The sequence below is a fragment of the Manis pentadactyla genome, chromosome 10 (assembly GCF_030020395.1).
Source record: "Manis pentadactyla isolate mManPen7 chromosome 10, mManPen7.hap1, whole genome shotgun sequence".
In the NCBI taxonomy this organism is placed as follows: domain Eukaryota; kingdom Metazoa; phylum Chordata; class Mammalia; order Pholidota; family Manidae; genus Manis; species Manis pentadactyla.
Genome location: NC_080028.1, coordinates 9,922,260 through 9,947,765, shown reverse-complemented (window position 1 = coordinate 9,947,765; position 25,506 = coordinate 9,922,260). Strand labels below are relative to the sequence as shown.

At 57.1% G+C, this 25,506-nt stretch overlaps 1 protein-coding gene across 4 annotated transcripts; it reads left to right on the top strand.

Annotated features, from left to right (window-relative positions):
* Nucleotides 1-73: 73 nt before the first annotated feature.
* MICALL1 (MICAL like 1) lies at nt 74-25,490 on the top strand. Of its 4 annotated transcripts, none has more exons than XR_005026036.2 (17): nt 74-633; nt 5,009-5,057; nt 5,228-5,369; nt 8,961-9,049; nt 10,215-10,357; nt 11,558-12,003; nt 13,226-13,283; nt 14,184-14,548; nt 16,231-16,646; nt 18,814-18,948; nt 19,571-19,697; nt 19,839-19,929; nt 20,067-20,140; nt 22,268-22,382; nt 22,576-22,622; nt 23,002-23,083; nt 23,591-23,723. XR_005026036.2 is itself a non-coding variant. In XM_036891003.2 (17 exons), the coding sequence occupies exons 4-17, from the start codon at nt 5,285-5,287 to the stop codon at nt 23,710-23,712; spliced, it is 2,313 nt and encodes a 770-aa protein (XP_036746898.2). In that variant the 5' UTR covers nt 80-633; nt 1,625-1,680; nt 5,009-5,057; nt 5,228-5,284; the 3' UTR covers nt 23,713-25,490. The 4 variants fall into 4 exon arrangements, 3 of the variants coding, with proteins under 3 accessions (XP_036746896.2, XP_036746898.2, XP_036746899.2); XM_036891003.2 differs by lacking the exon at nt 23,002-23,083 and adding an exon at nt 1,625-1,680 and having other exon boundaries at nt 80-633; nt 23,591-25,490; XM_036891001.2 differs by lacking the exon at nt 23,002-23,083 and having other exon boundaries at nt 78-633; nt 23,591-25,490.
* Nucleotides 25,491-25,506: the final 16 nt, after the last annotated feature.

Genomic DNA, 25,506 nt, shown 5'->3' with positions numbered 1-25,506 from the left:
GCGGAGGGGTGCCCGGCGGGTGGGCGGTGCAGGGGCGCGTCTGGGGGCGGAGCGGCCGCTGGGTTGGGCGCCAGGCCACCGCCCCTCTCCCCGCTCCGCGGCGGCGGCGGGCGGGGACCGAGGCCATCAAGACGCCCTCGGCCGGCCCACAGCCAGCGGAGCGGGCAGCGGTGAGTAAGCGGCGGCCGGCCGGGCCGGGCCACGCGGGCGGCGGCTGCTCGGGCAGGTCCGGGCAGGGCCGGGCGGGGAGCAGAGAACCGAGCCGGGACCCCGCGCCGCGGGCCGAACGAGGACAGCGAGCGGCGGCCCCGCCTCCTCCCCGCCCTGCACCCGCCGCCCGCCGGTCGGCGCCCCGAGCTCCCAGCGGCGTCGGAGCCGCAGCCGCAGCAGCCGCCGGAGCCGCCGCCGGAAACCGGCCTGCGCCCGGCCGGAGGTCGAAGCCTGGTCCCGGCGGCGCCCTGAGCTGGGTCCGGTTCCCGCGCCGCTCATGGCGGGGCCGCGGGGCGCGCTGCTGGCCTGGTGCCGCCGCCAGTGCGAGGGGTACCGCGGCGTGGACATCCGCGACCTGAGCAGCTCCTTCCGGGACGGCCTGGCCTTCTGCGCCATCCTGCACCGGCACCGGCCCGACCTGCTGTGAGTGCCGGGGCGCAGGGCGGCGCGGGCCCGGGCAGGGGACTCCCCGCCCCCCTCAGCGGCGCGGAGCCCGGGCGGTGGGAGGCGCCGCCCCTGGAGACCGGAACGCTGACCCTACCGCCGGGCCTCGAGCGCCTGGCGGGTCACGGAGCGCCCTTCACCCGGGACACCTCTCCCCTCTAGGTCTGTCTGGCTCCGCCCCCTGGGACACTGAACCCACCCCCAGTGAGGGTCCGTCCGCTGGGGGCCCTGGCCACGCCCACTGGGCACTGATTCCGCTGAAGGGTCACTGAGTCCCCAGACACCTTGACTCTTTGAAAGGGCACGAGCCCTCTTTGGGGCCCCGGGCCTTATCTGCACCAAACTCTTCTCAGGTTCACTGAGCACCCTCTCCTCCTGGGGGCACTGAGGCCTGTTTCCTCTGGGGTTGGGGGCTGCTGTTTTGAATGCAGTGAGCCTCTCGTCTCTGCTCCCTGAAGCCATCTTGTCTCCAGGGTACTAGCACAGTGCCTAGCCCAGAGGCGGGATGAATGGATATGTGCCTTCCCACTAGGGCACACACGTGCCATCCCCAGTTGTGTGCCCTGTGCCCCTCTGTCTTAAGTGGGGCATGGAGGCTAAGTGGAGTCTCTTGGGGTCCGATTGACAGCCACCAACAGGCTGCTCCAGCTTGTGAAATGGCTCCTTGCGCCCCAGCTGCCCAGTGAGGTTCTCATGGGAAAATTTATTCAGGCCCCCAGAGCAGTTGACAGGAGCTTATGTCTCAGCTCCCTCTGCCTTGGACCCAGAACCTCTTCCATTCATTCATTCATTCATTTATTCATTCATTCACTCATTCATAAAGAACTGAGTGAAAGTTTATCTGGTGCCTGCCATTCCTTGTGCTTCCAGCCTCAAATGCAAATCAGGAACAAGACTTTCAGTCTTTGCCTCTCTTGCCAGCAGTCCCTGAGCCTGGCAGGGTCTGGAGTCTTTCTGTGTTCCACTACAGGCCTGTTCTCCCCAAGGACAGCACCTGGGAGGTCTTTGATGAAGGAGAGAAGCAAGGAAAGTGTTGCCTCAAGGATTCCGTGGTGCACATGCGCTTGATTTACTCTGTACCATGTGGTACAGTGTCTGTGGGTGGTGGGTTGGCCTTCTGTTGTGCCCTGGGAGGAGAGGGTTTTGGGGAGTATGGGCGCAGAATGAACGAGATAAGGCAGAGATGTGTAGGTGGGCCGCTGTCTGCTGTGGGGCATGTGACAACTGCAGTAGTAGAGGCACGGGGTGGGGGTGCTCAGGAGCAGGGGCTTGAAGGATGGAGGAGAAAGCACCTGGATAGGACCCGTGCAATGGAGTGGAGGGCTTGAGGGGTCTTCTGTTTTGGCTAAGGGGCAGGTGATGAGGCAGGAGGCAGGGGACAGGGCCACTGTGTGAAGGTATTTGGGTGTCCAGCTAAGCCATGTGGTGGAACTGACCCTGTCAGCCTCAAAGTGCAGGATGCTTGGTTTGCATTGAGCCTCTCCATGTACTTGGTGTGTGACCTTGGATAAATCACTGCCCCCACCCCACCCTCCCTCTCGCCCACCGTGCATCAGCTTCCTTATTGTAAAGTGGGATTGATAATAAGACCTACCTCACAGAATTGTCGTGAGCTTTAAATGAGGTAATGTGCATTCAATTACCTTTAGTTATTATAAGTAATGTTATTAGGCAGCAGGGGAATAATGAAAGCATCTTATTCTTTCATTTATTCAACAAGTATTTACAGAGCCACTGCTTTGTGTTAGACACTGCCTGGTAATAGAGATAGTAACCAACAAAGAGACAAACCCCACACAGTCTCCCATGGTCTATGGGGGGGAGCAGATGTGTCAACAGTGATGATAACTCCATGGGGGAAGTGCTATGTCAGAGGCCGGGGTGGGCAGGCCTTCCACATGTCATGTAGTCTTTGAGGAGATGGCAGGAGTCAGGTGAGGGCCTAGGGAAGGGCCTTCCAGGCACATGGGGCCACCTGAGCAGAGGCACAGGGAGTGAGCACTGCTGAGCCCATAGCATGCAGCAGGGAGGCCAGGAGATAAATGGCTGGGCCAGCCTACCTGTGCCTCTTGCTGGCTAAGGAGGGTGGATGGGGCCATAGGGAGCCATGTGGGTTTTAAGCAGGGGAGGGATGTGGCCAGAGGAGATGTGGAATGGAGAGGCAGTTGCCTTTCTGAGAAGAGATCCAGAATCATGTCCAGATACTCATTTGCAAGGCAGGCCAGTTTCCTGGCTGCCAGCCCATTGCACAGGAGAAAAGCTGAAGGCCGGGTCCCACATAGGGCATAGAGAGGGCCTCAGCAATGGATGGGGGATCTCCCTAAAATGAGGCATGGAGTAGTGTCGGAAGGCAAGGACCAGCTTCTAAGATAGTTCAAGCTCCTGGAGCTGTGGGTCCTGCCTCTGCTGCCGCGGTGAGGGGGCTGGTTCATTGCCTGCCTCCCCCTCAGTCTGGGCTGGGCATCTTTAAGCTTCTTGAGGGTAGGGACCATGTGGGTTTCATTTTTGTGTCCTTCATCTCCGCCAGAGCCAAATAGAACTTCCTGGGCCTTTGAAAACTCTCATAAAATATCTGTTACCAAAGCGCAGATGTTGGTTAGGGACACAGATGGGGGTAGGGGAAGAAACTGGAGGAAAAATTGTAGTATCTGGAGGGCCTTTACAGTTTTCACACACTTCCCAGCATTTATCAATTCATAAACATTTACTGAGCCCCTACTAAGTGCTGAGAACTGTGCAGGGTGTTAGGGGCACAGGGTGAAGAAAATGTGACCCCAGACTTCCCAGCTGGGGAGACTGAAATAAACTGCCAAGACAAGAAGCTTTTGTCTCATGGTCTTTAACAAGCTTTTGTTGGAGGCTGGGCTGGTGTCCCCTCGCCCGTTCGTAGTGTCAGAGACCAAGGAGACTTGAGGTTTAGAGAGGTGACATGGCTTGCTTAGGGTCACACTCTCGGGCAGTGACAAAGCAAGGGGAGTCAGGGGCCCCGATGAGGGGAGAAGGCAGCAGCCTGGCCAGAGGTGCAAAAGGGGCCTGAAGCTTATACATAGTCAGCTTCCCTCTCTCCAGTGCAGCCAGCCTTGGGGCGTCTCCTTCCGGGGTTCACAAGGTACCCTTTCCTGCTTCTGCCCACGGCTCATCATCCCTGGACTCTGCTGAGACAGGCTGAGGGCAGGAGGAGGATGTGCTTGCCCATTCTTGTATAGCAGTGAGGCCTGCCCTTCGCCACTCCGGGACGCAACCAGTCCTCCTCACGAGCCTGGGAGGTGGTACTAGAGCTTTCCCCGATTTGCAAGGACTGCTAACCTGCTCAAGGTCATGCAGGCAGGCCTGGAAGAGCAGGGCCTGGGGCCCAGACCTTGGAGGCCATGTGGCCTGGTTCCGCCTCTCGGCCCACGGTTTCTGACAGTCAAGACTGCAGTTTTCAGCCATAGAAGGGCAAGGCTTGGGCGGTGCACCCGGGAGGCAGCCCAGAGGCTGGTTTTAGTCACTTTAGCAGCCTGGAGCATGGAGGGGAGGAGAGAGGTAAATAAAGCTAGCAGGCTGGCCAGCTGTCCCCTCCTAGGGTTCCCCAGGCAGGCCCTGCCATCTCTCACCTGTCCCAGCCTAGAAACTGGGAAACCCTTCTCTGCTTCCCAAGGGGAAGTTGCCCCCAGGAGTGGCCTGGCAGGGTTGGCTAGCTGTTCAAGTGTGGAGTACAAGTCTGGTTCCAACTTTTCCTACTTCTGGCCCCACTAAAAAAGCCATTTATCTTTGGGCTGGGTTGGGGATTCAGCAGGTTGGTGCGGCTTCCCTGGGTTTGTGATTATGTGAAGGGCCAGAAGTGGATTCTCAGGGCTGGGTGGCTTCCTCCTCCAGACCTCATCTGTAAAATGGGGTAAATGCCTGCCAAATGGAATTGCTATGAAAAATAAGGTATATTCAAGACAGAAGCTCAGCACAGAGCCCAGCATGAGGCCAGCAGCCTGTGGCTGGCCCTGTTCTCAGCAGCCTCAGGCCTGGCCTTAGTTTTGTCTTCCTCACTGACTCAGGACATGGCTTCCTGGCTTCCTGGGGCAGGGTACCCAGAATCCCAGGGAGGGGAGGGACCTTAAGTTTGAAAGCTTGAACTTGACCCTTGCCCCTTCTGAGTGATTTCTAGCCTCTGCTTGGATGCCTCAGGGGGCCAATAGGCCACCTTCTGCCCCCACCTGGCGGTCCCCACGCTATAAGCATGTGCTCGTTGCCTCAGTTTCCTCCTCCCTGAACCCCGCTGCGGCCCAGGCTGGCTGGAATGAGGTCACCTCCGCTCCTTCGGACCCCACACCCCTGAGCCACGCACCTCAAAGCTCCTCCTCCCCTTTGCCTCTTACAGAGATTTTGATTCACTTTCCAAGGACGATGTCTTGGAGAATAACCGTTTGGTGAGTCCCCAGGCAGGAGAGGCTGTCTGGGTGGGTGGGTGGCTGGGAGGGCGCTGAGGCAAGGGGCTCCTGGGCCGGCTCCCTGAGGAGCTGCCTTGACTTGGGCCCTGACAGTTCCTCTCCCCGCCCCCTGCCCCCCACCCCCGGCCCCGCCATGGCTCCCCGCTCAGGCTTTTGAAGTGGCCGAGAAGGAGCTGGGGATCCCCGCTCTCCTGGACCCCAGTGACATGGTCTCCACGAGTGTCCCTGACTGCCTCAGCGTCATGACCTACGTGTCCCAGTATTACAACCACTTCGCCAGCCCCGGCCAAGGTGAGATGGGGACGGCCCTCCAGGGAGTCCGGCCCCGGGGACGGGGCTGGGGCTGGGGCTGCTGGGCCGCACTGCTTTCCGAGCTGTAAACAGCAGCCTGGGAAGCAGCCCATGGTTTATTTACTGACCATTCATTCACTCATTGAAATATTTATTGAGTAGAACAGCACTGTGCTGGGCCCTGCAGGGACAGCCGCGTTGGAGACTGCTGCCCTCCTGGGGCTCCCGTTTTTGTGGGCAACAAACTGATCACAGAGCAAAATAACGTCAGAGACCAAGCAGGGCAGGTTTGTCTGCTGTCTGTGAGTTCACCTCTCTGGCATCCACCTTCGCCTCCTGTTTGCAGACACTTCCCTGGGTTTTTTTTTTTTTTTTTTGCCTCCAGTGGGGAAGTGGCCCTGTGGGGCTGTTGTGCAGTTTCTTCCCCAGAAATGACCTTCAAGGCCTCAGAACTGAGAGGCTGGGGAGCTAGGGGAGGGTGGGGGCTACAAGGGTCCTTCTCTGCTCTCAGTCAGGTTCCTGGGTTGTACAAATCCTGCCTGGGGCATTCCCATGGAGGAATCTCTCCTGGGGTTCAGCTGGGCCTCTCCTGCGGAGAAGAAATAGGCCCAGAGAGGGGAAGCAAGGAGTTCAAGGTCACACAGCAGGAAAACTGAACAACTGGGATGAAAATGCAGGTGTCCTGACTCCTGTGCTGGGTCACTGCTGTCCACAGGTCCTGAAGGACTGGGGACCCTGCCCTTCCTCTGTCCCATTTCCGTTCTGCCTCTGCTCTCTGGGTGGACAATCCAGCCCATCTCTTAAAAAAAAAAGTGTTCTATGAAGTCAGAATTTTTTTTCTTACTAAAAGTAAAACATGCTTACTGTAGAAAAATTAGAACATAGAAAAGAGCATAAGAACTGAAATAGTCTCTTACCCCCTAATAATAGATAATAGATTAATATTATAATTAAACAAATAACATTATAAGTATTTTAGTGGAAATCAAAATGGGAGTATTTCTGGACAATTAAGTCTTTGGTGAGGGGAAGTAGGATGGAAGTCAACATGGATTAAAAATTTTTGCTCTGACATTTGCTATCTGGGTGACAGTGGGCCACCATGGTCACCTCTCTGCCTCAGTTTCTCTCCTGCAATCAGGATAAGAATAGTGGCCATCTCACAGAGTTGAGGAGCAAAAGAGAAAATGTGAACCTGTGTTTGGCCCTTACTTAGGACTCAACATTAGTATTAGTATGACTTCTTAAGTCCACTGGCTATTAGCCTGCTTACCTAGTCATAATTGAGCTTTATCTTCTGGAGGGTTCTCTTTTGCCAAACCCTAATCTCTCTCTACTGAGTTCTCCTCTAGAGGGCCACCCCGGGGCCTGCGGGGTTGGTGAGGCATGGGGGCCTCTCTAATATTGTCGGTGGTGCCCACTGTATTTCCGGGTCCTCCCTTGGCACCCAGGGGTGAGGGCGGCCTGGGTGGGAGCAGCCCTGGGCCTACAGAGGTTCTCGTTGATAAAGGCACGATTTGGCCCCTAAATGCAAACCATTTTATCCCCCCCTACTGCTCAAGCAAAGGAGCCGTGGCGATGTGTTCCCACCCTGGAGGCAAAGCTGGCTGCTAGCCTCCCCCAGGTAGTCCTGTCCTGTGCTTTCTGGGGGCGTGCAGGGATTTTGACCGCACTTGACTTTCCCTGGACTGTGTCGCTTTGGAACCTGGCCCTGGCTGAAACACCACAGCCCAGTGCTCAGTGTTCAGCTTGTGCCAGGCTCTGTGGGTTCCAGTGACCCTGGGCATATCAGCTGTCCCCTGCCATCCAGGAGCCCGGTGTGGCCTGGGTCCAGAGTGTGAGCGAGGGAAACCTAGTGGCTGTGGGAAATCAGAGGAGGGGCTCCTGCCTCCACAGGATCATCAGGACAAATTCAGCCTCTTAGTGGGGCCCTTGGGGGCCTCTCCCCACTTAGCTTAAGCCACTCGCTGCCTGGACTGGAGTCATACTGAATTTCTTATGCTTCTTTGAATGTATCACAGTCCTTCTCTGCTAAGCCTTTCTTCTTGGTGATCCTCCAGCCCAAACTCTACTTTCTGTCCCACCTTTCCCACCCTCTGGCACATTCTTTCCTCTTCATCTGCTAATCTTCACATTTTGCCTCCTCTAAGCAGCCCCCTGATGTATACCCCAGGTGTTCTTGTAGCCCCTGCCCCGCAGTGCCACGCAAGACTCTGGTCATGATATTTTGATTACTCATCCCTCTTCCCTTCCGACTGTCTCTGTCTAGGTCACAGCTATGTAGCCCCAGCATTTGGCACTTACAGATTCGTCTAACAAATATTTATTGAGCCCTCCTGTGTGCCAGGCACTTGGCTCGTGCTGGGGAGACAGCTGAGAATGAGACAGACTCACAGTCTAACTAGTCACCTTGCAGTCTAACAGGCAGGGGAGGGAGAGAGAGACAGATTAGTAAGTAGTACAATTTCATGTGAGTCCAATGAAGGAAAAAAAATAAGGTAATGGGATCAGGAGAGTGGGAGGGGGAAGTGGCTACTCTAGAGTAGTAGTCTGGGAGGGCTTCTCTAAGGAGGTGACATTTGAGCTAATCCTTGAACAAGAAGGTGGCCATGTGAAGTTCTGGGGAGGAATATTCCAGGTAAGGGGGCTGTAGGGGGCCTGTGTGCTTCAAGGGAGTGAAGGGGGAGGAGATGAGACGGGGTGGTGGGGACGGGACTTGATTAGGCTGCTGGGCTTCCTAAAGTTTTGACCATAACTCGTGGTAAGAGGTACATTTCCCATCACAATCCAAGTTCATGCATGTGTATGTAACTGAAACAAGTTTCAGGAAACGATTCTTCCCCTGATAACATGTGATGCATGCAGATATGTCTATTCTATTTCATCTTTTAAATGTGCTGGTTGCAGTCCACTAAATTGATTTCAGGGTCCATTAATGGAATGTGACTTCAAGTTTGGTAAATGGTATTTTAGATCACAGTGAGGGACTTGGATTTTATTCTTAAAATGATCATACAGTAAAATTGACATTTTTTTTTGTATATACTCAGAATTTTGGGGTTTTATTTTAATCACTGGGCACAGAGTAGGTGCTCAGTAAATATTTGCTGAAGAAATGAAGGTGCAGAGGGTGAGCAGGTGGGTTTCTTCTGGTATGAGGGAGTGCAGGTGGGTTCTGGGCCATACCTGTCAACGTGGCCCCAGGGAGCCAGCCCATTTTCCTGAACCTTCAGGCCAGCACCCCATGGTTCCTTTCTTCTCTCCAGCCCCCTTACCCTGGTGGGCAGGCAGCCACCCAGTGCTGTTGGTCTGTGACGGTGGGGTTGCCGCCTTACACTCACCTGCCCCTGTGCCAAGGGAGCACTGTCCCACTTTGTGGAGTCTCAGGGGGCTTCAGTGGCTTGCCCCAGGCATGTAGCCCGGAAGTGGAGGTGTCTCCTGACCTGTCAAAGCAAGGCCTGCTCTGCCCGTTGGTGTTGGGTGACCTGCCCAAAGGCGATGGCTGCAGAGCTCAAATCTGAGGCCAGGTTGGGGCCTCTTGGACTCCAGGGTCTTCACCTGCCTCAGGGTCTCTTTTCTGTCTCTTGGCAGCTGGTGTCTCACCTCCCAGAAAGGCCCTGGCACCCTCCTCCCCGCCATCCAAAGCACCTACTGCAGCAGAACCAGGAGAGAGGGGTCAGGTACGCAGGGGTCAGATGTCTGGGGTGGACGGGTGGGGTGGGGGGCAACCGCCACTGCAGCATTCAGAGGGCATTCAGAGTCCTTTTCCCATTGTCTTTGGAAGCAGAGTCATTGGCCAGGATTGGGGGCACACCTCAGCTTCCAGGCCCATCCTGAGGGCAGGGAGCTCCATTCCCCCTCCGGGGCTTGCGGCAGGACCAGGAGATTCCAGGCCTGGGAAGGGGGCAGAGGGCAGTCTGCAAAGCGGACTTTGCTGTCAGAGGAATGACAGGATTTACACATATAATAGAACAAATACTCCCCGTGATTCCTGTTGAGACAGAGCTTTTAACTTCCCAGCGTGATTCTGCTCAGTCCTCTCAACCACCCTGGGAGGTCGGTATTATGTGTTCTGATGTACAGATGGTGAAACTGAGGCTCAGAAAGGTTCAGTGCAAGGTCTCTCAGCCTGGAAGTGGCGGTCCCACTGACAGTCCCCTGCTCCAAGATGCTTAGAGGGGTGACACCGGCCCTTTACATCTGGACAGCACTTCACAGTGTGCAAAGGGCTCCTCCCACCCGCTCGCAGCTGCTCCTTGCTGGAGGAGCTCCTGAGGGGCGGGAGCCTGGCTCAGGCTGGGCGCCCAGTGTGACAGGGCTGATGCAGGCAGGGCTTATACAGTGCCGTTTGCAGGTGAGAATGCCCAGAGACGTGAGCGCTCAAGGTCATGGTGCTTAGAAGTAGAGAAGCTGGGATGTAAGTCTGCTTCAGCTCTGGTAGGGGAGTCAGAGAAGGCAGATGAGGTGGGCCTAAGCGGACAGCCACTGTCGGGGGCAAACCTGCAGGGGTAGGAGAGGGGCGAGAGTAGCCGAGGGGAAGGGGAGCTGCTGCCTTTCTGGTAGGGAGAGCCCCAGAAACTGGAAGTCAGGAATTTTTCCATCCTGAGTCACGACCTTGAGCAAGTCTTTCCCTCTGCTCTGGGCTTCAGTTTCCGCATCTGAAAAACAGTGACCGTCTCCCATCCTCTGCTCCCTCGGGGCTCTGGCGAAGTACATTTCCACTGTGAAGCTTGATGCACAAGCCCTTCAGGGACTGTGGCCACTCAAGGGAGGGACGGGGGAGTGTCCTTGAACAGAGTGGGCAGTGACCATGCTGCACCCACAATCTGCCCGGGTTCCCTGCAGGGTGAGGAGCTCTCCGCGGGCAGCCTGTCCGAGCAGGGTGCCCTCCGGACCCCCAGCAGCATGTGCGCAGCCTGCCAGCAGCACGTCCACCTGGTGCAGCGCTACCTGGTGGAGGGCAAGCTCTACCACCGCCATTGCTTCCGGTGAGTGGCAAGGGAGCCTGCGGACAGGGCGCATGTTCCTCAGCACCCCAGTACCAGGTGGGAGCTCCCATGCATCCAGCACCACTGGGTGCCAGGCACATTGCCAAGCTCTTCATGCCAGAGCACCCTGCTTATCCCCACTTCACTGAGATCAAACTGAGGCCTAGTGAGGGGTGAGGATTTGCACAGTCACATGATTAGAGACCAAGCCAAGCTCAGGGATTCTGCCCCCAGTACCAAAACTCTTTGAAGCTAACTACCTGATGATGGATAAGGAGCGGCTTTAAAAACCATTGAAAAAAGAAAGGATTTTAAAAAAAAATCACAGTAACAACCTGCTTTCAGTGTGTGGCTCCCAGGGAAAGCCACGTTCAAAGAAAATGGAGTAGGAGGGAAGGAAAATCCAAATGACGTAGAAAATGTATGAAAACATTTAATATGTTACAAAAAAATAAATCAGAAGAGAAGTAGTCAAGGGAAGCCCGTGACTGAGTTAGAACGTGTGCTCGGTCATGGGTTAGTGTGTGTGCGTGTGTGGCTGCGGTGAGGAGTCGGGGGTGGGGGGTGGGAATCTCAAGGACGGGGACCATGACATCAGCACAGTCATGTCTGGCCACCAGAGTAGTGTTTTAAAAGTTTTTTTTATAGTGACTCTCCCCACCTACCACGTAAAACATATATTTGCCACTGTGACCTGTTCTAAATATATACCGGGAATAAAATTTGTATAAATAGATTCACAACTAGAATTAAAGTTTTATAAAACAGTATTTATCCTTACCAGTGTGATACACTGTGATATATTGTATCTTACTCTATTTCACAAAAAGCAAAACAAAACAAAAAAAGTCCTGGTTGGTTGAAAACCACTAAATTGACTTCCGGAGCCACTGAGAGTGACAACCTGAACGCGGGAGGACACCTCTGTGGCGGGAGGGGGACCTTCCTTCCTCTTGCAGCACAAACTGAAGGCATGTTTCACAATTTCTGTGGCTGATTTCATGTGATTTTATTGTTCCACGATGCTCCTGACAGTTGCCATTTTCCTTTTCCTCCAGGAAGTCCGGGGTATTGAGACAGGACCCAGGCTGGCAGTGGGAGGCGGGGAGGGAGGGAACAGCCTTGGCCGCTGGGGGTAGAGTGGCCAAGTGCCCGGGCTGGCTAAGTTGAACCTCCTCACCCCAACCTCCTCCCTGGCAGGTGTCGGCAGTGCTCCAGCACCCTGCTGCCCGGAGCTTACCGAAGTGGGCCTGAGGAGGGTACCTTCATGTGTGCAGAGCGCTGCACCAGGCTGGGCTCTGGGGGGTGGTCGGGGGCCAAACCTGGGCTCCCCGGGCAGCCAAAGCAGCAGCAACTTGCAGAAGAAGCCAAGGCTGTGGAGGGGGGCAGCCCCAGCCCTAGCGTGACTACAGGGCCTGAGGTGGACATACCCAAGGCCAGCCCCGAGGCCCAGCCCCAGGTCCCCACCAAGCCCCAGGTTCCAGGCAAACCGCAGGAGCTGGGCAGCTCCCCGGCTGGCCGCCCCACGCCCGCCCCCAGGAAGGCCTCTGAGAGCACGGCCCTGACGCCCCCAACGCCCCGGCCCCGGTCCAGTCTGCAGCATGAGAATTCGGGGGAGCACGGTGGCAGCAGCAGCCTGGTGAACGGTGAGCAGGGGTCCAGCTGAGGCCAGGCACTGGCTGGGGTGTGTCTGCTGTTAAATGTGCATGTGCACTGGCAGTATTTGTGGGCCGTGCTCTCCGTGCCTGTACGTGCTGGGATTGCCTGTGTGTCTGAGGTTACTGATTCCTGAAACAAATAGTTACCGCGGCCTCTCTGTGCTGTGCCAGTGCTCTATTCTGGGAGAACGAAGCAGACACAGCTCTCCGCCCCAGGGCTGCCCCATTCTGTGTGTTGGGTGTTTGTGTTCTTCTGTGTCTTTCTTGTGTGCTTTGGTTTTGGGGTGTGTTAATGAGTACACACTGTGTGTGCCTATGTCCCGACTCTCTGGGACTCTGTGTGTCCTGGCCAGTCTGAGAGTGCACACTCCAGGTGACCCCTCTTTCACACCCAGCTTACACACTTGTCCACATCTGGAAGTTTGGTAGGGGAGAGCCCTGGGGGCAGGGGAGGGTGTGTCCCTGTGGGTGGGCCCCGGTGGGACCCCTGAGGGTTCTCTCCAGGCTAGTTTGAACCACAGTGGAGGCCCTGCCCTGGCTGCCCCGGCAGAATGACCTCCCTGGTCTCCGTGAGCTCGTGGAGTGAAGGCTCCTTGTAACCTGAGTTGTGCTGGGCCACATTTCTCCTTTGGCTAGGGAAGAAGGTCAGGTTAGGGAAGGTGGAGGGAGGTGGTCTGGGGAAGAGAGGCTCCCAGGTCTCCCTCTGGGACTTGTTGGGTTCTGTCCTGCACTCACGGAGGCCTGCTCTGAGCCCAGCCCTGAGCTGGGTGCTGGGGATAGTGCCAATTTCGAGGTGGAGACTGCACAGACGCAGGGCTTTCGGTAGAATGTGAAAGTCTGTTAAGATGGGGGAAGCAGAGGCTATTGTGGGAGGCAGGGGAAGCTTCCAGGAGGAGGTGACCCTGGGACTGGGTTGGGACAGCTTTTCCTGTCCACATTGGGAAGTGTTTGAGGGACACTTGGGTTCCCCCCTTCTCAACTGAACTGTGAATGGGGTCTCCAGGTGTCCTGGCCTCGCCCTACCGCTCTTTGCCTGCCGCATGTGGTGTTTATCTAATCTCCCTGAGTGCTGGGCCAGGGAGGTGCAGGGGTGCAGATGGCATTGCCATGGCTGCCTGGAGTCCACGATCTGTCAGGACGCCCTGGCTGGCACCTCAGGTGCCACACTCTGCTGCCCACGAATGCCTGTCTGTCTCTCCTTTCCCTCTAGGAAGGCTGCACGAACCCCCTGTCCCCAAGCCAAGAGGGACGCCCAAGCTGTCAGAGAGGTAGGCTGGCCCTGAGAGGCTTTCCTGGTGGTGGGAGTAGGAACATCCTTGGGGGCCTGGTGGGGGACAAGGCTTCCTATGGGCACGTAACCTACCAGCACACCCTCCCGAGGATGGGCAAGGCTCCTGTGTGGGGCAGAGCACGGTGCCCACATCCACTTCCTGAGGCTTCTCTGGGATCCCCCTCCTGTGGGCAGCAGGCGTGTGGAGATGGCTGCCTCTGGAGCCCCTTCACCCCTCCAAGCCGCTGCTGCCTATGTCCTGTGGGAGACCTTGCTCAGGAGCTGCTGTGAGAATTAGCAGCCTAGTATAGAAGGACCCAGAAAAGCTCAGCTGTATACCTGGCTCAGGTCCTCTAGACTGGGGCTGTGCATCCCAGGTGAGGACGGGAGTTCCCAGCTGTTCTTTGGAACAGCTGTGCTGCCCGTGTGCTGCTTTGTGAGGGATGGGGGGCAGACCACAGCTGTGATAGGAGCGAATGCTCATCAAGCGCTTGCTGTGTGCTGGCGCCATGCCTGCTGCATCCTTACAGTGACCTCATGAGGTGAGGTTTATTGTTGTCCCCATGCCATGGGGACGAGACTGATGCAGAGAGGCCAGGTGACTTTCTTAGTGTCACACAGGGAAGGAGGCCTTTGTGGGTCCTTTCCTGGGCTGGGCTAATGGACGCTGTGTGATGTGAAGGGTCCCCCTCTCTGGGTCTCAAGGGGCCCAGCTGGGATGTGACTGGAACTGCCCATTTCAGCCTTGGGCACAGACTGGCCCCACTGGGCTGGGGGTGGGAGAGGAGAAAGGTGCAGTGTCTCATCCCCCCTTTGAAATGGACCCAATATCGTCCAGAGAGAGGACATAGTCACCTTTGCTTTCCAATGGTTTCTGCCTCTTCCTGACTCCCTCCAGGATGCCAGCCCCCAGGAAGGACCCCCCATGGATTGCACTGGTGCAGGCAGAGACAAAGAAGAAGCCTGCCCCCCTTCCCCCCAATAGCAGCCCCGGGCCGCCGAGCAGGCGGGTGGGGAATGGAGGCGTAGAGGAGGTGGCCGGGCAGAGCCCACCAGCAGCAGGCCTGGAGCCCAAGGCCTACAACCCCTTTGAAGATGAGGAAGAGGAGCCCCCAGCTGCACCCAGCCTGACCACAGGCCCTGCCCTGGCCTGCCCCGAACCCACACCCAAGTCCCTGCACCCCTGGTATGGCATCACCCCCACGAGCAGCCCCAAGACAAAGAAGCGCCCTGCCCCCCGAGCGCCCAGTGCATCCCCGCTTGGTGAGTGCTGTGCCTGCGATACCTCCTGCCAGCCAGGACTCGGGCTGGGTGCCTGGGTCAGCCCAGGGCTGAGGAAGGCCACATGGTACACAGGATCCCCTCTAGGCAGGTGTTGTGTTTCATGTGTCATCTCATTTAGTCCTAGAGCAAACCTGTGAGGTAGGCAGCACAGCCCCATTTTGCAGGTGAGGAAACTGAGGCACAGGGAGGCTAAGTGATTTAGCCAAGGTCACACAGCACTTAAACAGTGGAGGCAGGATTTGAACCCAGGCTTCCGACTCCATACTCTTAGTCCTTTGTAAGTCCCCTCACAGGGCTTTTTTTTTTTTAATTAAGGTATCATTGATATACAATCTTATGAAGGTTTCACATGAGCAACATTGTGGTTACTACATTCGCCCATATTATCAAGTCCCCCACCCCCACCCCATTGCAGTCACTGTCCATCAGCGTAGTAAGATGCTATAGAGTCACTACTTGTCTTCTCTGTGCTATACTGCCTTCCCTGGGACCCCCCTATATTATATGCCCTCACAGGGCTTTTGTGAGAATGAAAGGTGTTAGCCAGTGAAGTGTTGAGCATCGAGTCGGCTCAGCAAGCATGTGGGAGGGTTGGCTTGAATCCTGTCCTTCCAGCTGCCATCCTGCAGGCACCGGATGCTCATGCTCTGACCTGGCTGTGACGTTGGCCTAGCGACTGAGCACCTCCTTCCTTGTGTCTGTCCTCAGGCTCTCCACCTGAAAAATAGTGGAGATTGGCTCCGGGGCCCTGTGCCCCCCTCTGCCAGTAGTCCCTCTCTTATCCAGCCCTGTTGTGTTTTTGGCCCTCACTGTCTCACAGTCTTCTTAAGCCACAGGCTGTGTGACCGTCCCTCATGGCTGGGGTCCAGCTGCCTCCAGGACCTTGTGGGATCCCCTCAGACAGTAGGGCTGAGCGCATGTCAGAGATGACCAGAGGCAGGTGCTCAGGTGGCCAGGGTCCCTGCTCTGGCTCCTGCCGGAGCCCTGGGACCCTGTAGCTAACTGTGGTCAGCCTAGTGGAGATGGTGGGTGGGTGCGGGATGCAGGCAGAGGGGTGAGCTCTGAGTCAGGCACAGCTGGGTTCAACCCCAGCCCTTGCTGGGGCAAGTGCCTTCTCCTTGGTGAGTCTGTTGCTTCATCTGGAAAACACAGACAGTGCATGTTTGGAGCATGGTGTCCATCATCCACCGGCCACTGCGAGGGGGGCCCACTCCTCCCCTCCCCGCTGCCTTCCCTCCTGCCTCTGCTCTGGGCTCGGAAGCAGAGGAGAGGCCGGCTCAGCTCTGGTTGTGTCTGCCCTCTCCTCCCCCGGCGGACTTGCCTCTTCATGAAGCCTTGCTTTGGCTCAGATCAGACATGGGAGGGGAGGAGGCGGCAGCGGCCGTGCTGGACGAGGGGTGAGCGGTGGTCAGGAAGCCTGGGGCCTCAGATGAGGGGCGCCAGAGCAGGAGCGCCTGGGATGGACGCAGATGGTTCACCCTCTACGGGGCGCGGTCCTCTCATGCGTTTGCTATTCCCTTGGCCCTGGCCTCGCCTGTACACGGGGGGCTTGGGTTTCCAGGGCCACCTGCAGCTCTGCTGAAAGTGGAGGGTGTTAGGTGAGGCTGGGAGCCCTGACTGTGCCCCTCTGGTGGCGCCCACTTGCCCATTTGTTTGTACAGCTCTCCACGCCTCCCGCCTCTCACACTCGGAGCCACCATCAGCTACCCCATCGCCAGCCCTCAGTGTGGAGAGCCTGTCGTCAGAGAGCTCCAGCCAGACCCCCAGTGGGGACCTTCTGGAGCCACCAGCTGTGCCCAAGAGCTCCTCAGAGCCTGCAGTCCATGCCCCAGGCACCCCTGGGACCTCTGCCAGCCTCTCCGCCAGCTCCTCCCTGGCCTCTTCTGGGGAGCTGGTGCAGCCCAATGTGGACCAGACACCTCAAGCGAGCTCTGGCCTTGCCCCCAGTCCTAGGGGCAGCCTGGGTCCCCAGCCAGCCAAGCCCTTCAGTGGCGCTGCCCCCACACCTCTCTCGTTAGTTGGAGACAAGAGCCCCGTGCCTTCTCCTGGAGCCTCATCCCCACAGCTCCAGGTAAAGGTGAGTGCCTCAGCTTTGCTGAAAGCCGCTGTCTTGTCAAGTGAAGGGGGTTTGGTCTCAGGGCAGGAACGTCCCAGGCCTTCCCTCCTTGCTGGCCTATGGCTTCTTTGGTTCGCTGCGCCCATCTACCCATTCACCGCTCCATTCACTGGTGTACAGATCCATCTCCCCCTCCCTCCATGGGCCAGGCCTCTCATCTGTCTGTTCTCCCATCCACCTGCCATGGCCTGCCAGGGATTGATGCATCCAGGCACTTGTTTACTTGCAGGTGCTGTGCATTTGCCCACCTTGGACCCTCTCACCCAGCCACCATTCATCTGCATGTCCTCCTGTCCACCCTTCTGTTCACAAGGCCTGGTTTGTGCCTGTAGCCCCCTCCAAGGCCTGGGGCACTCCGCCTCCTCTCAGGGTGGAACGGGCATGAGTTACCCATCCCGGGGAGCTCATTTTCCAGGTTACTCTTGTGGGCTATTTGTGCACTTATTTCTCAATTCCATGCCAAGAACTGTGGATCACCAGGGGTCTGGAGGTTCCTCTGGGCACCTAGTTCCCAAGGGGGCCTCTTTTCAGCCACAGCCCTTTGGGCTGCCAGGTTCTGATCGTTCGTTTTCACCTCCCAACTCTACAGCCCTCTGAGGGCCCAAGGCTCATCCAGCACTGGGCAGAGGGGCAGGGCAGCTCACACAGGGCGGCTGTAGTTGCGATCTGACCCACTGGAAAGAGAATAAGTCTGGGGAAGGGGCTGAGCTGTTGGTCCGGTGGCTACCTGTGCACCTTTCAGACATTAACCTTCCCTGCCTTGAGCCGCAGCCTCAGGTCCAGCTCTGCCACCTACCTGCTGTGTGGCCTTGAGAAGGCCCTGCGCCTTCTCTGGGCTTCAGGCTGCTCTGAGGAGGCCCAAGGTTTCCTGGTGGTGGGAGGTGGCAGAAGGGGTCGACTTTAGATCCCTCCATTGCAGGCAGCTCCCGTTAAACACCTGCTTCCTGTACTGGGGGTGTGTGGAAGGTTGGTTTGAAGTTTTGTGGCTGAGAAGGCTGAGAACCCTTGAGGGCCTCCATGGCTCTGGGCTCTTTGGCCCTGCTTGGCCCATCAGAGTGTGATGGAGGTGGCAGAGCCCCAAGTGGGCTTCCTTCCGTGTGTCCCCACCTCCCACCCTAGCCCCAGGGTTAGAAGAGCATCCCAGGGGCAGTGCAGGCACAGGGGTCTTGGGCGGGTGCTCTGGGGGAACCAAACCCCATCTCCCTGTCATGCCTGGCATGGGTCTTGGCATGTCCCCCACTTCAGAAATCCCCCAACTACCAACCCGAAAGGCTCTCTCCTGGGCTGGCGCAGGTGAGGTGAAGGCTGGGTAAACACTCCTGGGGGCACTTCATGGCCCCCAGTGGGGTCTCTTTGTGGGGCCCGTGCTGATGCCTTTGTTTCTGAGGAGCTGGGGAAGGTGGCTGGAAGGCGTTGGCATTGACCATGTGGCAGGCAAGGTCCTGCCCCAGTGCTGGTGCAGGCATCTCCCCACAGGGACAGAAGGATGTAGGGCTGTGGGCCCATGGCCCCAGCAGAGGATGGGGGTCTTTTCTGGGCAGGGAGGGAGCCACCCTTCTCCATCTGCTGGCCAGGTAGAAGATGGGGCCCTTGCTTTCGCATTTCCTGGCTGGGTGCACTCAGCAAGGAGCTTCACCTCTCTGAGCCTGAGTGCTGGCTAGGGAAGGGCTGGTTGTGAGGCCTGCATGAGCTAGTACAGCTCTGTCTGTTCCTGAACTCCACGTCCTGACCGCTACCCCCAGTGCCAGATGGCGGCCCTGGCCTTGAAACAGATTCTCACCCTAGCTTGGGCCCCTGGGAAGTGCTTACTTTGGGCCAATTACATAACCTCTCTGAACTTGAGTTTGCTTAGCTGTAAAATGGGCATTACAATACCCACTTTGCTGAGGGGTTGTGAGAATTCAACGAGAATCTATGAAGGTATCCAGTGACAACTCCATTTGGTGGGTGCTGGGAAACAGAAGTGTTTGCTAAATGATTGCACATCAGACACTGAACGCTGCGAGGGTCTCTCTGCCTGGGCCTCCCCGGTCCCTTCCCCTAGGGTCCAGGCCCACTTTCTGCATGTGATCAGGCTGCCAGGGTCAAGATCCCAGACTGATCCTCTGTCATATCTCCCTGCCTCTAGTCTTCCTGCAAGGAAAATCCTTTTAACCGGAAGGCATCACCCACCTCATCCCCAGCTACAAAGAAGGCTACCAAGGGACCCAAGCCAGCAAGGCCGCCTGCCCCAGGACACGGCTTCCCACTCATCAAGCGCAAGGTATCGGCTGGGAGCTCCCAGATGCCTGGCTGCCCGGGCCCGGCTTCAGGCTTCCTATAGGACTCTTCAAGAGAATGGGCTGTCTGCACAGTTGCCCTCAGATGTCAGAGAGGGGGCCCCTTGGGTGGCCCAGCTGTAAGGTTTAATTTGCAGCCAGAGGGACATCGAGCAGATCAGCTGTTCTCAAGCAAAAGCAGTGGGTAGAGCATTTAACTTGTTACTAATAATAGTTCAAGGATCAAAGCACTCACATCTTACACTTCTAGATACACAGATTAGTGTGTTCTCAAGTTTCTCTCTCTAATAGGGTCACTCTCACATTTGTCATATTGTTTCTGGAGCGGCAGAGAAAGGGGAGGGGCTGCCACAAGAGGCAGGAAGCCGTGCTTCCCTCCGGATGTACCTGTTGGCGTTGGGGCCAGGGGCATGGAGGGCTTGTGGCTGTCCCCACTGACCTTTCCCCACACTGGGATCCCACATCTGGCCACACTGGAGTGTGGGACAGAGCTGGGGCTCTGGGCCGGTGGTGGCCAATGCTGGCCAGAGAAATGGTGAAGCTCCTGGCAGCAAGCAGGTGGGAGGAGTGAGCTGTTCTTCAGGTGATCAGGGCGCTGTTGAGCAGGTCCAGGCTGACCAGTACATCCCTGAGGAGGACATCCACGGGGAGATGGACACCATCGAGCGCCAGCTCGATGCCCTGGAACACCGTGGGGTCCTGCTGGAGGAGAAGCTGCGTGGTGGAATGGCAGGTGCGGGGGCCGCTGGGAGGGCCTGGTGGGTGGGCCTTAGGGGTGGCAAGAGCCTCTCTCTTCCTGGCGGGGGGCCTCATTGGCTCCTCTGAGGGTGGGAGCTGCTGCCAGCCCTGGCCTCAGTGGGCATCTGGCTTGCAGAGGGTCGCGAGGACGACATGCTGGTGGACTGGTTCAAGCTTATTCATGAGAAACATCTGCTGGTGCGGCGGGAGTCTGAGCTCATCTATGTGTGAGTCTTCCCTCCCTTCAGTCCTGCTCCCCTCCCCAGAATCTGCAGAGCTCAGCGCAGAGAATCTTCCCTGACAGCAGAGTATAGAGCAGCCATGCAAGGGGCAGAATTAATAGTTGACTTATTCCTACCCCTAGCTTCAAGCAGCAGAACCTGGAGCAGCGCCAGGCTGACGTGGAGTATGAGCTCCGGTGCCTTCTCAACAAGCCAGGTGAGTGCAGCCACACGCACTCCTGTGGCACCTGCCCCCAGGCCTGGTGACATGTAGAAATGGGCCTGGTTCTTCCCCTCCAGCCAGAGTGGGCAGACAGAGCCCTGCCGGCGAAGCACAGGCAGACTCCGGGAGGTCTGTCTGGGTTATAGCAAGTGGTAGTCTTGAGCCGTGGCGGGAGAGGGAGCAGCATGGCCAGTGTGGGGGTGTGGATACACGCGGTGTCAGGGTGACGGGCTCGCAGAAAGCACCAGGCCCAGGAGCAGACTGGCCTATTTTGTCTGCCCCCCTCTCCTGGAGCGTGCAGGCGGGGCAGGTCCCTAGTGGTGAGGGGCTTCAGGCTTCCAGGGACCAGGGCTGCCCTGCCTGAGTGGGTGGCAGCAGATGCCTGTCCAGAGGCAGCTCTGGGGTCATGACCATCGTGGCAGGACTTTACATGTTGGGGGAGGAAAGGTGAAGGAGCCCCTGTTCAGTGTGGTTCCAGGATGACCCTGGAGGGGGCACAGGAGGGGCTCAGGATGGTGGAGGGGCAGCAGGAGGGACTGGGTTTGGTCAGGTAGTCCTGTGTTCTGCCACTAACATGCTGGTCACAGGGGACAGGGGAGGTTTGGCAGGTCTCTTAGCCTCACCGGCCTTAGCGGCTTCAAGCCTAAGACAGGATGAAAGTACCTACCTCATGGGATATTCTGGGGACCAGGAGATAGTGGGTGTGGAAACTACAGGGCTATAGCTGTGCCCTCTGAGGGGCTGATATTGATGGTTATTTTGTGGCTGAGTTGGGGTCTGTGGCCATGACATGAAGTGAGCTGCAGCTGCCGGCCAAGACAGACCACAGGACTGTGGAGCATCGAGAGGCAGGAGCCAAGGCTCTTGACCACTTCCTATGGCACAGGCAGTAGGCATTGCTGTCCCCACTTAGCAGATGAGGAGAGCCAGAAGTCTTGCCCATTGATGGTGAAACTGGGCTTCTATTCATGTCTCTGACCTGGGCCTGGGCCTGCACACACAGACCCTCCTGCCTGCTGGGACGGTGGTCCTGCCTCTCCACTGGGGAACTTGGGACACTGGGTGGGACCCAGAGGCAGGAGGGTCCCCGGGGAAACCACAGCACTCTGCCAGCCTTCCACTGCCGACTGTGAGTCACTGCAGTCTCCCGGAGGCTGGGGTGTGGCTGCCCCTCAAAGGGGGCCGCAGCGACACCCTGTGGCCAGAGTGGGTGCAGCACCTGGCCTGTTGTGTTGCTTCTCCAGCCCTGTGTGCGGTGGCTGGATGTCCTGGGCTTGCCATACTCTCTCAGATACTGCTTTTGCAGGGTGAGACTAGTCTGTAATGCCCCAGGTGGGTTGGAGACCCAGAAGACACCATAAGGGCTGTAGCTTGGGGGTGTTTATTTCAAGATGCAGAGGCATGTGGTAGCAGATGTGGAGGGCAGGCCAAGTGTGGGCACATATGCTGGGAGCCTGTGGGTTGGGTGAGAAGAAAGCCGAGGTGCAGGAGGGTCCTTTGGTGGTCCTGTGGGATGGCTTATTTCCAGCTCTTCAGGGTTCTTGCAAGGAGGCTGGAGGGACCGGAGGTATATGAGGTGTCAGGGACACCTGGCTGGGCTTCCTGCCTCAAAGACCCCTTCTAGCCTGTCCTCCGTCTAGGCATTGATGTCCCCATGTGCCAGCTGGGTCATGTTACTTCTCCTGCATGAGTACCTCTGGGGTTCCTTGTTATCTCTCCCCCACTGTACCCCCACTCTGGCCCAGCTTTTCGAAGTTGTTAGTAGGCCCAGCCCAAATACTGCCTCCTCCAAGAAACCACCTAATGAACATTTGTTGAATGTATGAACAGACAGAGCACGTGCTGGTCTCTGTCCTCAGAACATGCATGTGCTGACTCTCCCAGAGCCCCCTGGAAGGTGTGTGGTAGGCAGCCTAGTATCCTCGGTCTCTTCTGTAACTTTTGTTTCTCCAAAAACTTGTAATCTCCACCCATCTGAGCTCTGCCTTCCTATCCTCATAGGAGCTAGCATACGGGGCTGGCCCATAGCTCCCCTTAGCATTTGCACATTGGTTCCTGGCTTCCTAGGAAGGCAGGAGGGTTTTCCCTCCCCTCATGCCCCCAACTGTTTACCTTGGGCAGAGAAGGACTGGACAGAGGAGGACCGGGGCCGAGAGAAGGTGCTGATGCATGAGCTCGTGACCCTCATCGAGCAGCGCAATGCCATTGTCAACTGCATGGATGAGGATCGGCAGAGGTAACATGGCTGGGAGAGGGCTGTCCCCGGGGTTCCTTGGGGAAGGGACCTAGAGCAGGCTAGCCCTGCCCTTACTGCCAGCAATCCCAGTGCACCCTTGCTCCATCCTATGTGGACCTGGAGGCTGGGAGGCAGTGAGAGATTATCTGCTCCTTCCTCCTGTAGGACACCCAGCTTCCCTTTCTCATTTCAGGGAGGAAGAGGAAGATAAGATGTTAGAAGCCATGATCAAGAAGAAAGGTGAGGACGCCCCTGGACTTCTGGACGGTGGGGGGCTGGACCGAGGGCTGGAGCAGGTGCTCCAAAACTTGCAGCGTTTTGCTGGGAGGGCTGGGTGGCAAGGCAGGTCAGCCTGCGGTCAGGAAGGCTAGGCCTGGGCTCAGAGCGTGGGCCACAAGGACTGTGGCGTGCAGGAGCATTGTCCCAGGGTGGTTTGCCTTAAACTGAGTGTTCCTCCTTGAGATCTGCAGCTGGTCTTGGGGGCGTCTGTGGGCTCAAAGAGCAGTGCCACCCAGGGACAAGATAGTGCCTGGAATGGTTAAAAGAGCACTGGACTGGGAGTCAGGAGACCTGGGTTTAATCTTGGTCCCGCCAGTGACTTATTTTGCTTGGATTCCAGGCCCAGCTCTGGTCCTAGCTGGCTGACTTTGAGCTAGCCACTTCAGCCCCTAAGCCTTACTCTCCTCATCTGCAGAATGCGGGTGAGTGAGGTGCCCACCACGGGCGTGTGCTGAGGATTACTGGGATAATGTGATAAAGCGTTTAGCCCGAGGCCAGGCACCTACAAAGAGTTCAGTTGGGTTAGTCCATTTTAAGGCTCACATTTTCCTCGTCTATAAAATTAGGGGCTAGGACAGATAATTTCTGAGGTTTCTTCTAAGCTCCAATGCTCAGTACTTGTGTTGTAGCCTATAGAGCTGTAAGCACTAGCCTAAGGGAACTGAGACTTCTACAGATAAATTTATGCCGCGCTTCAGAGTTCCCAGATCCGTTTATCTCCAGGTCTTTGCCAAAACACTGGAAGGAGGAATGGCTTCTATTCTATAGGCGAAGAACCAGAGGCTCAGAAAGATGAAGTGATGTGAAGAGGTGGTGAGGCTGGGGAAGCCCACTGGCCTTTGTCACCCAGGCCTTTGTCACCACCCCTGGCCTACCCCAATTGTCTCCCCTTCCCCAGGTCCTTAAGTACTCCCCTTTCTCTTCTGCAGAGTTCCAGAAGGAGGCTGAACCCGAAGGCAAGAAGAAGGGGAAGTTCAAGACCATGAAGGTGCTGAAGCTGCTAGGAAACAAGCGTGATGCTAAGAGCAAGACTCCCGGGAACAGAAGCTAACAACAGGGGGGGCCAGCGTGGGACCTCCCCCCTCCTGGCTCAGCCCCTGGTTTCGGCTTCGCTGGGGGCACCTTGCTTCCCTTCAGGATCAGTTGAGAGAAAAGATGACTTAAGGGGAGGGAGCCTGTGGGTGGCGGCCTCTCCCTCCTCAGGGTCCTCTGGCTGGTCTGGGCCAAAGAGTATTCTTCCCTTTTCTCTGAGCTGCAGGCAGCAGTGGCTCAGCCCTGCCTAGTCGGGCTCTGCTGTTCCAGGCGCTGTGACCGACCCCAGGAGCAGGTAGGGTCCTGCGTCCAGGGAGCACAGCAGCTGAGCACGCCTTGCCCTTGTCCTTACCAGGATGGCAGCTCCTCGGTCGTCTTCCCTTCTGTACCACATCCAGATGGGAGTCTCAGCTGTCAAAGTTCCGACCCAAAGGTCCTTCCACCCCGGAGCCGGCCCATGGTCGCCCTCTGGCCTTGGTCTCTTGCCTCTAGGGCTTTCCCCGTGTTGGCAGGCCAGCAAGCAGGGCTTGGCGGCACCGGCTTCTTGCTGCCCCAGCCTGGCTCTGAGTCCCTGTCTTCTTTTCCAGTGTGGGCGGCCCTGAATCTTTCGCCTCACTCAGGAGCTCTATTTATGAAGTCTCTAATTCAGTTTGAGTTCATTACTGCGTCCCTGGACATGACCGCCTGGCAGACAAACTCTCTGTCAGTCCCTCAAGGCTCTCGGCAGTGCTTCCCTCACCCTCCCTTGTTCTACAGAGACCTCACTTCCCAGGACCTGGGGCTGTGACAGCCAGGCTTGGGTAGGCGGCTCCGAGGGCCGAGGCCCCAGAGAGTGCTTCTGGGAGGCAAGGCCAGTTGCCATTCTGGTCCCTGATCATCAGCAGAGGTGGGGGTGCTTCATGGAGGTGCTAATCCTGGTTCTTAAACACACTGTAGGCTGATCATTTGTTTAGACTGACACCCCACTCCCGCCTCCTACCCCACCAGGCTAGGGAGGGGCCCACTCTTTCAAGTGGCCATTGCTAGGCTGACCCCACACACTTTCTCTTGTCCATTCTCTCCTGACCTTTTCCCACCATGTAACACTGAGATGGCTGTGGGAGAGGGGGAGCCAATGGGGACAACTGCCTTTCCCCCAGGAAATGTGCCCAGCAGTTCTTGGTCGAAGCACTGTTGCTATAAGCTACTTCTGGGGCGTCTCCAGGGCCCCATTCCCTCAGCGTACCTCTGGGGCAAGATCACACTGTATTAACTTGAGGATTTTCCTCACTGACAATAAATGGAGATGACCTCAGTTGCCAGTGCCCTGCAGCGTTGGGGCACTTTTCCCTTGACTAGGGCTGCCTTCTTCCCTGCCTCCACCATGCTTCGTGGCTGGGCATCTCTGGTGGACCAGGACAGAGTGCGGGCTGTCCATGGCAGGGGCCATGGCGCTCACTGCCTGCCACCAGACTGGACTCCCCTCCTCTGCAGGGAGAGGTGGCTCCCACACCTGTGAAGTCCCTGTCGGTCTCCTAAATATGCCTGCTGGCCTGCAGTTGGGGTCACCAACTCCAGCGCCTTTCAGGGGCCAGGCAGGTAACACGTGAACTGGGCTGGGTATAACTTGAGGGACGGTTCTGTTGTGTCAAGCTCTTCTCCATGTCTGGCGGTGGAGACTGGGATGAACTGGAGTGTCCATCCCTGTGACAGCTAAAGGGTGAGGTTCTTCCTCACTTAAGTTAACTATAGCTTGTGGGAATGTGGGCCCAGTGTTGCCAGATCTTTCCACTTTTTTCAAAAGAAGCTAGAAATCCAGATTGTGTGTGTGTAA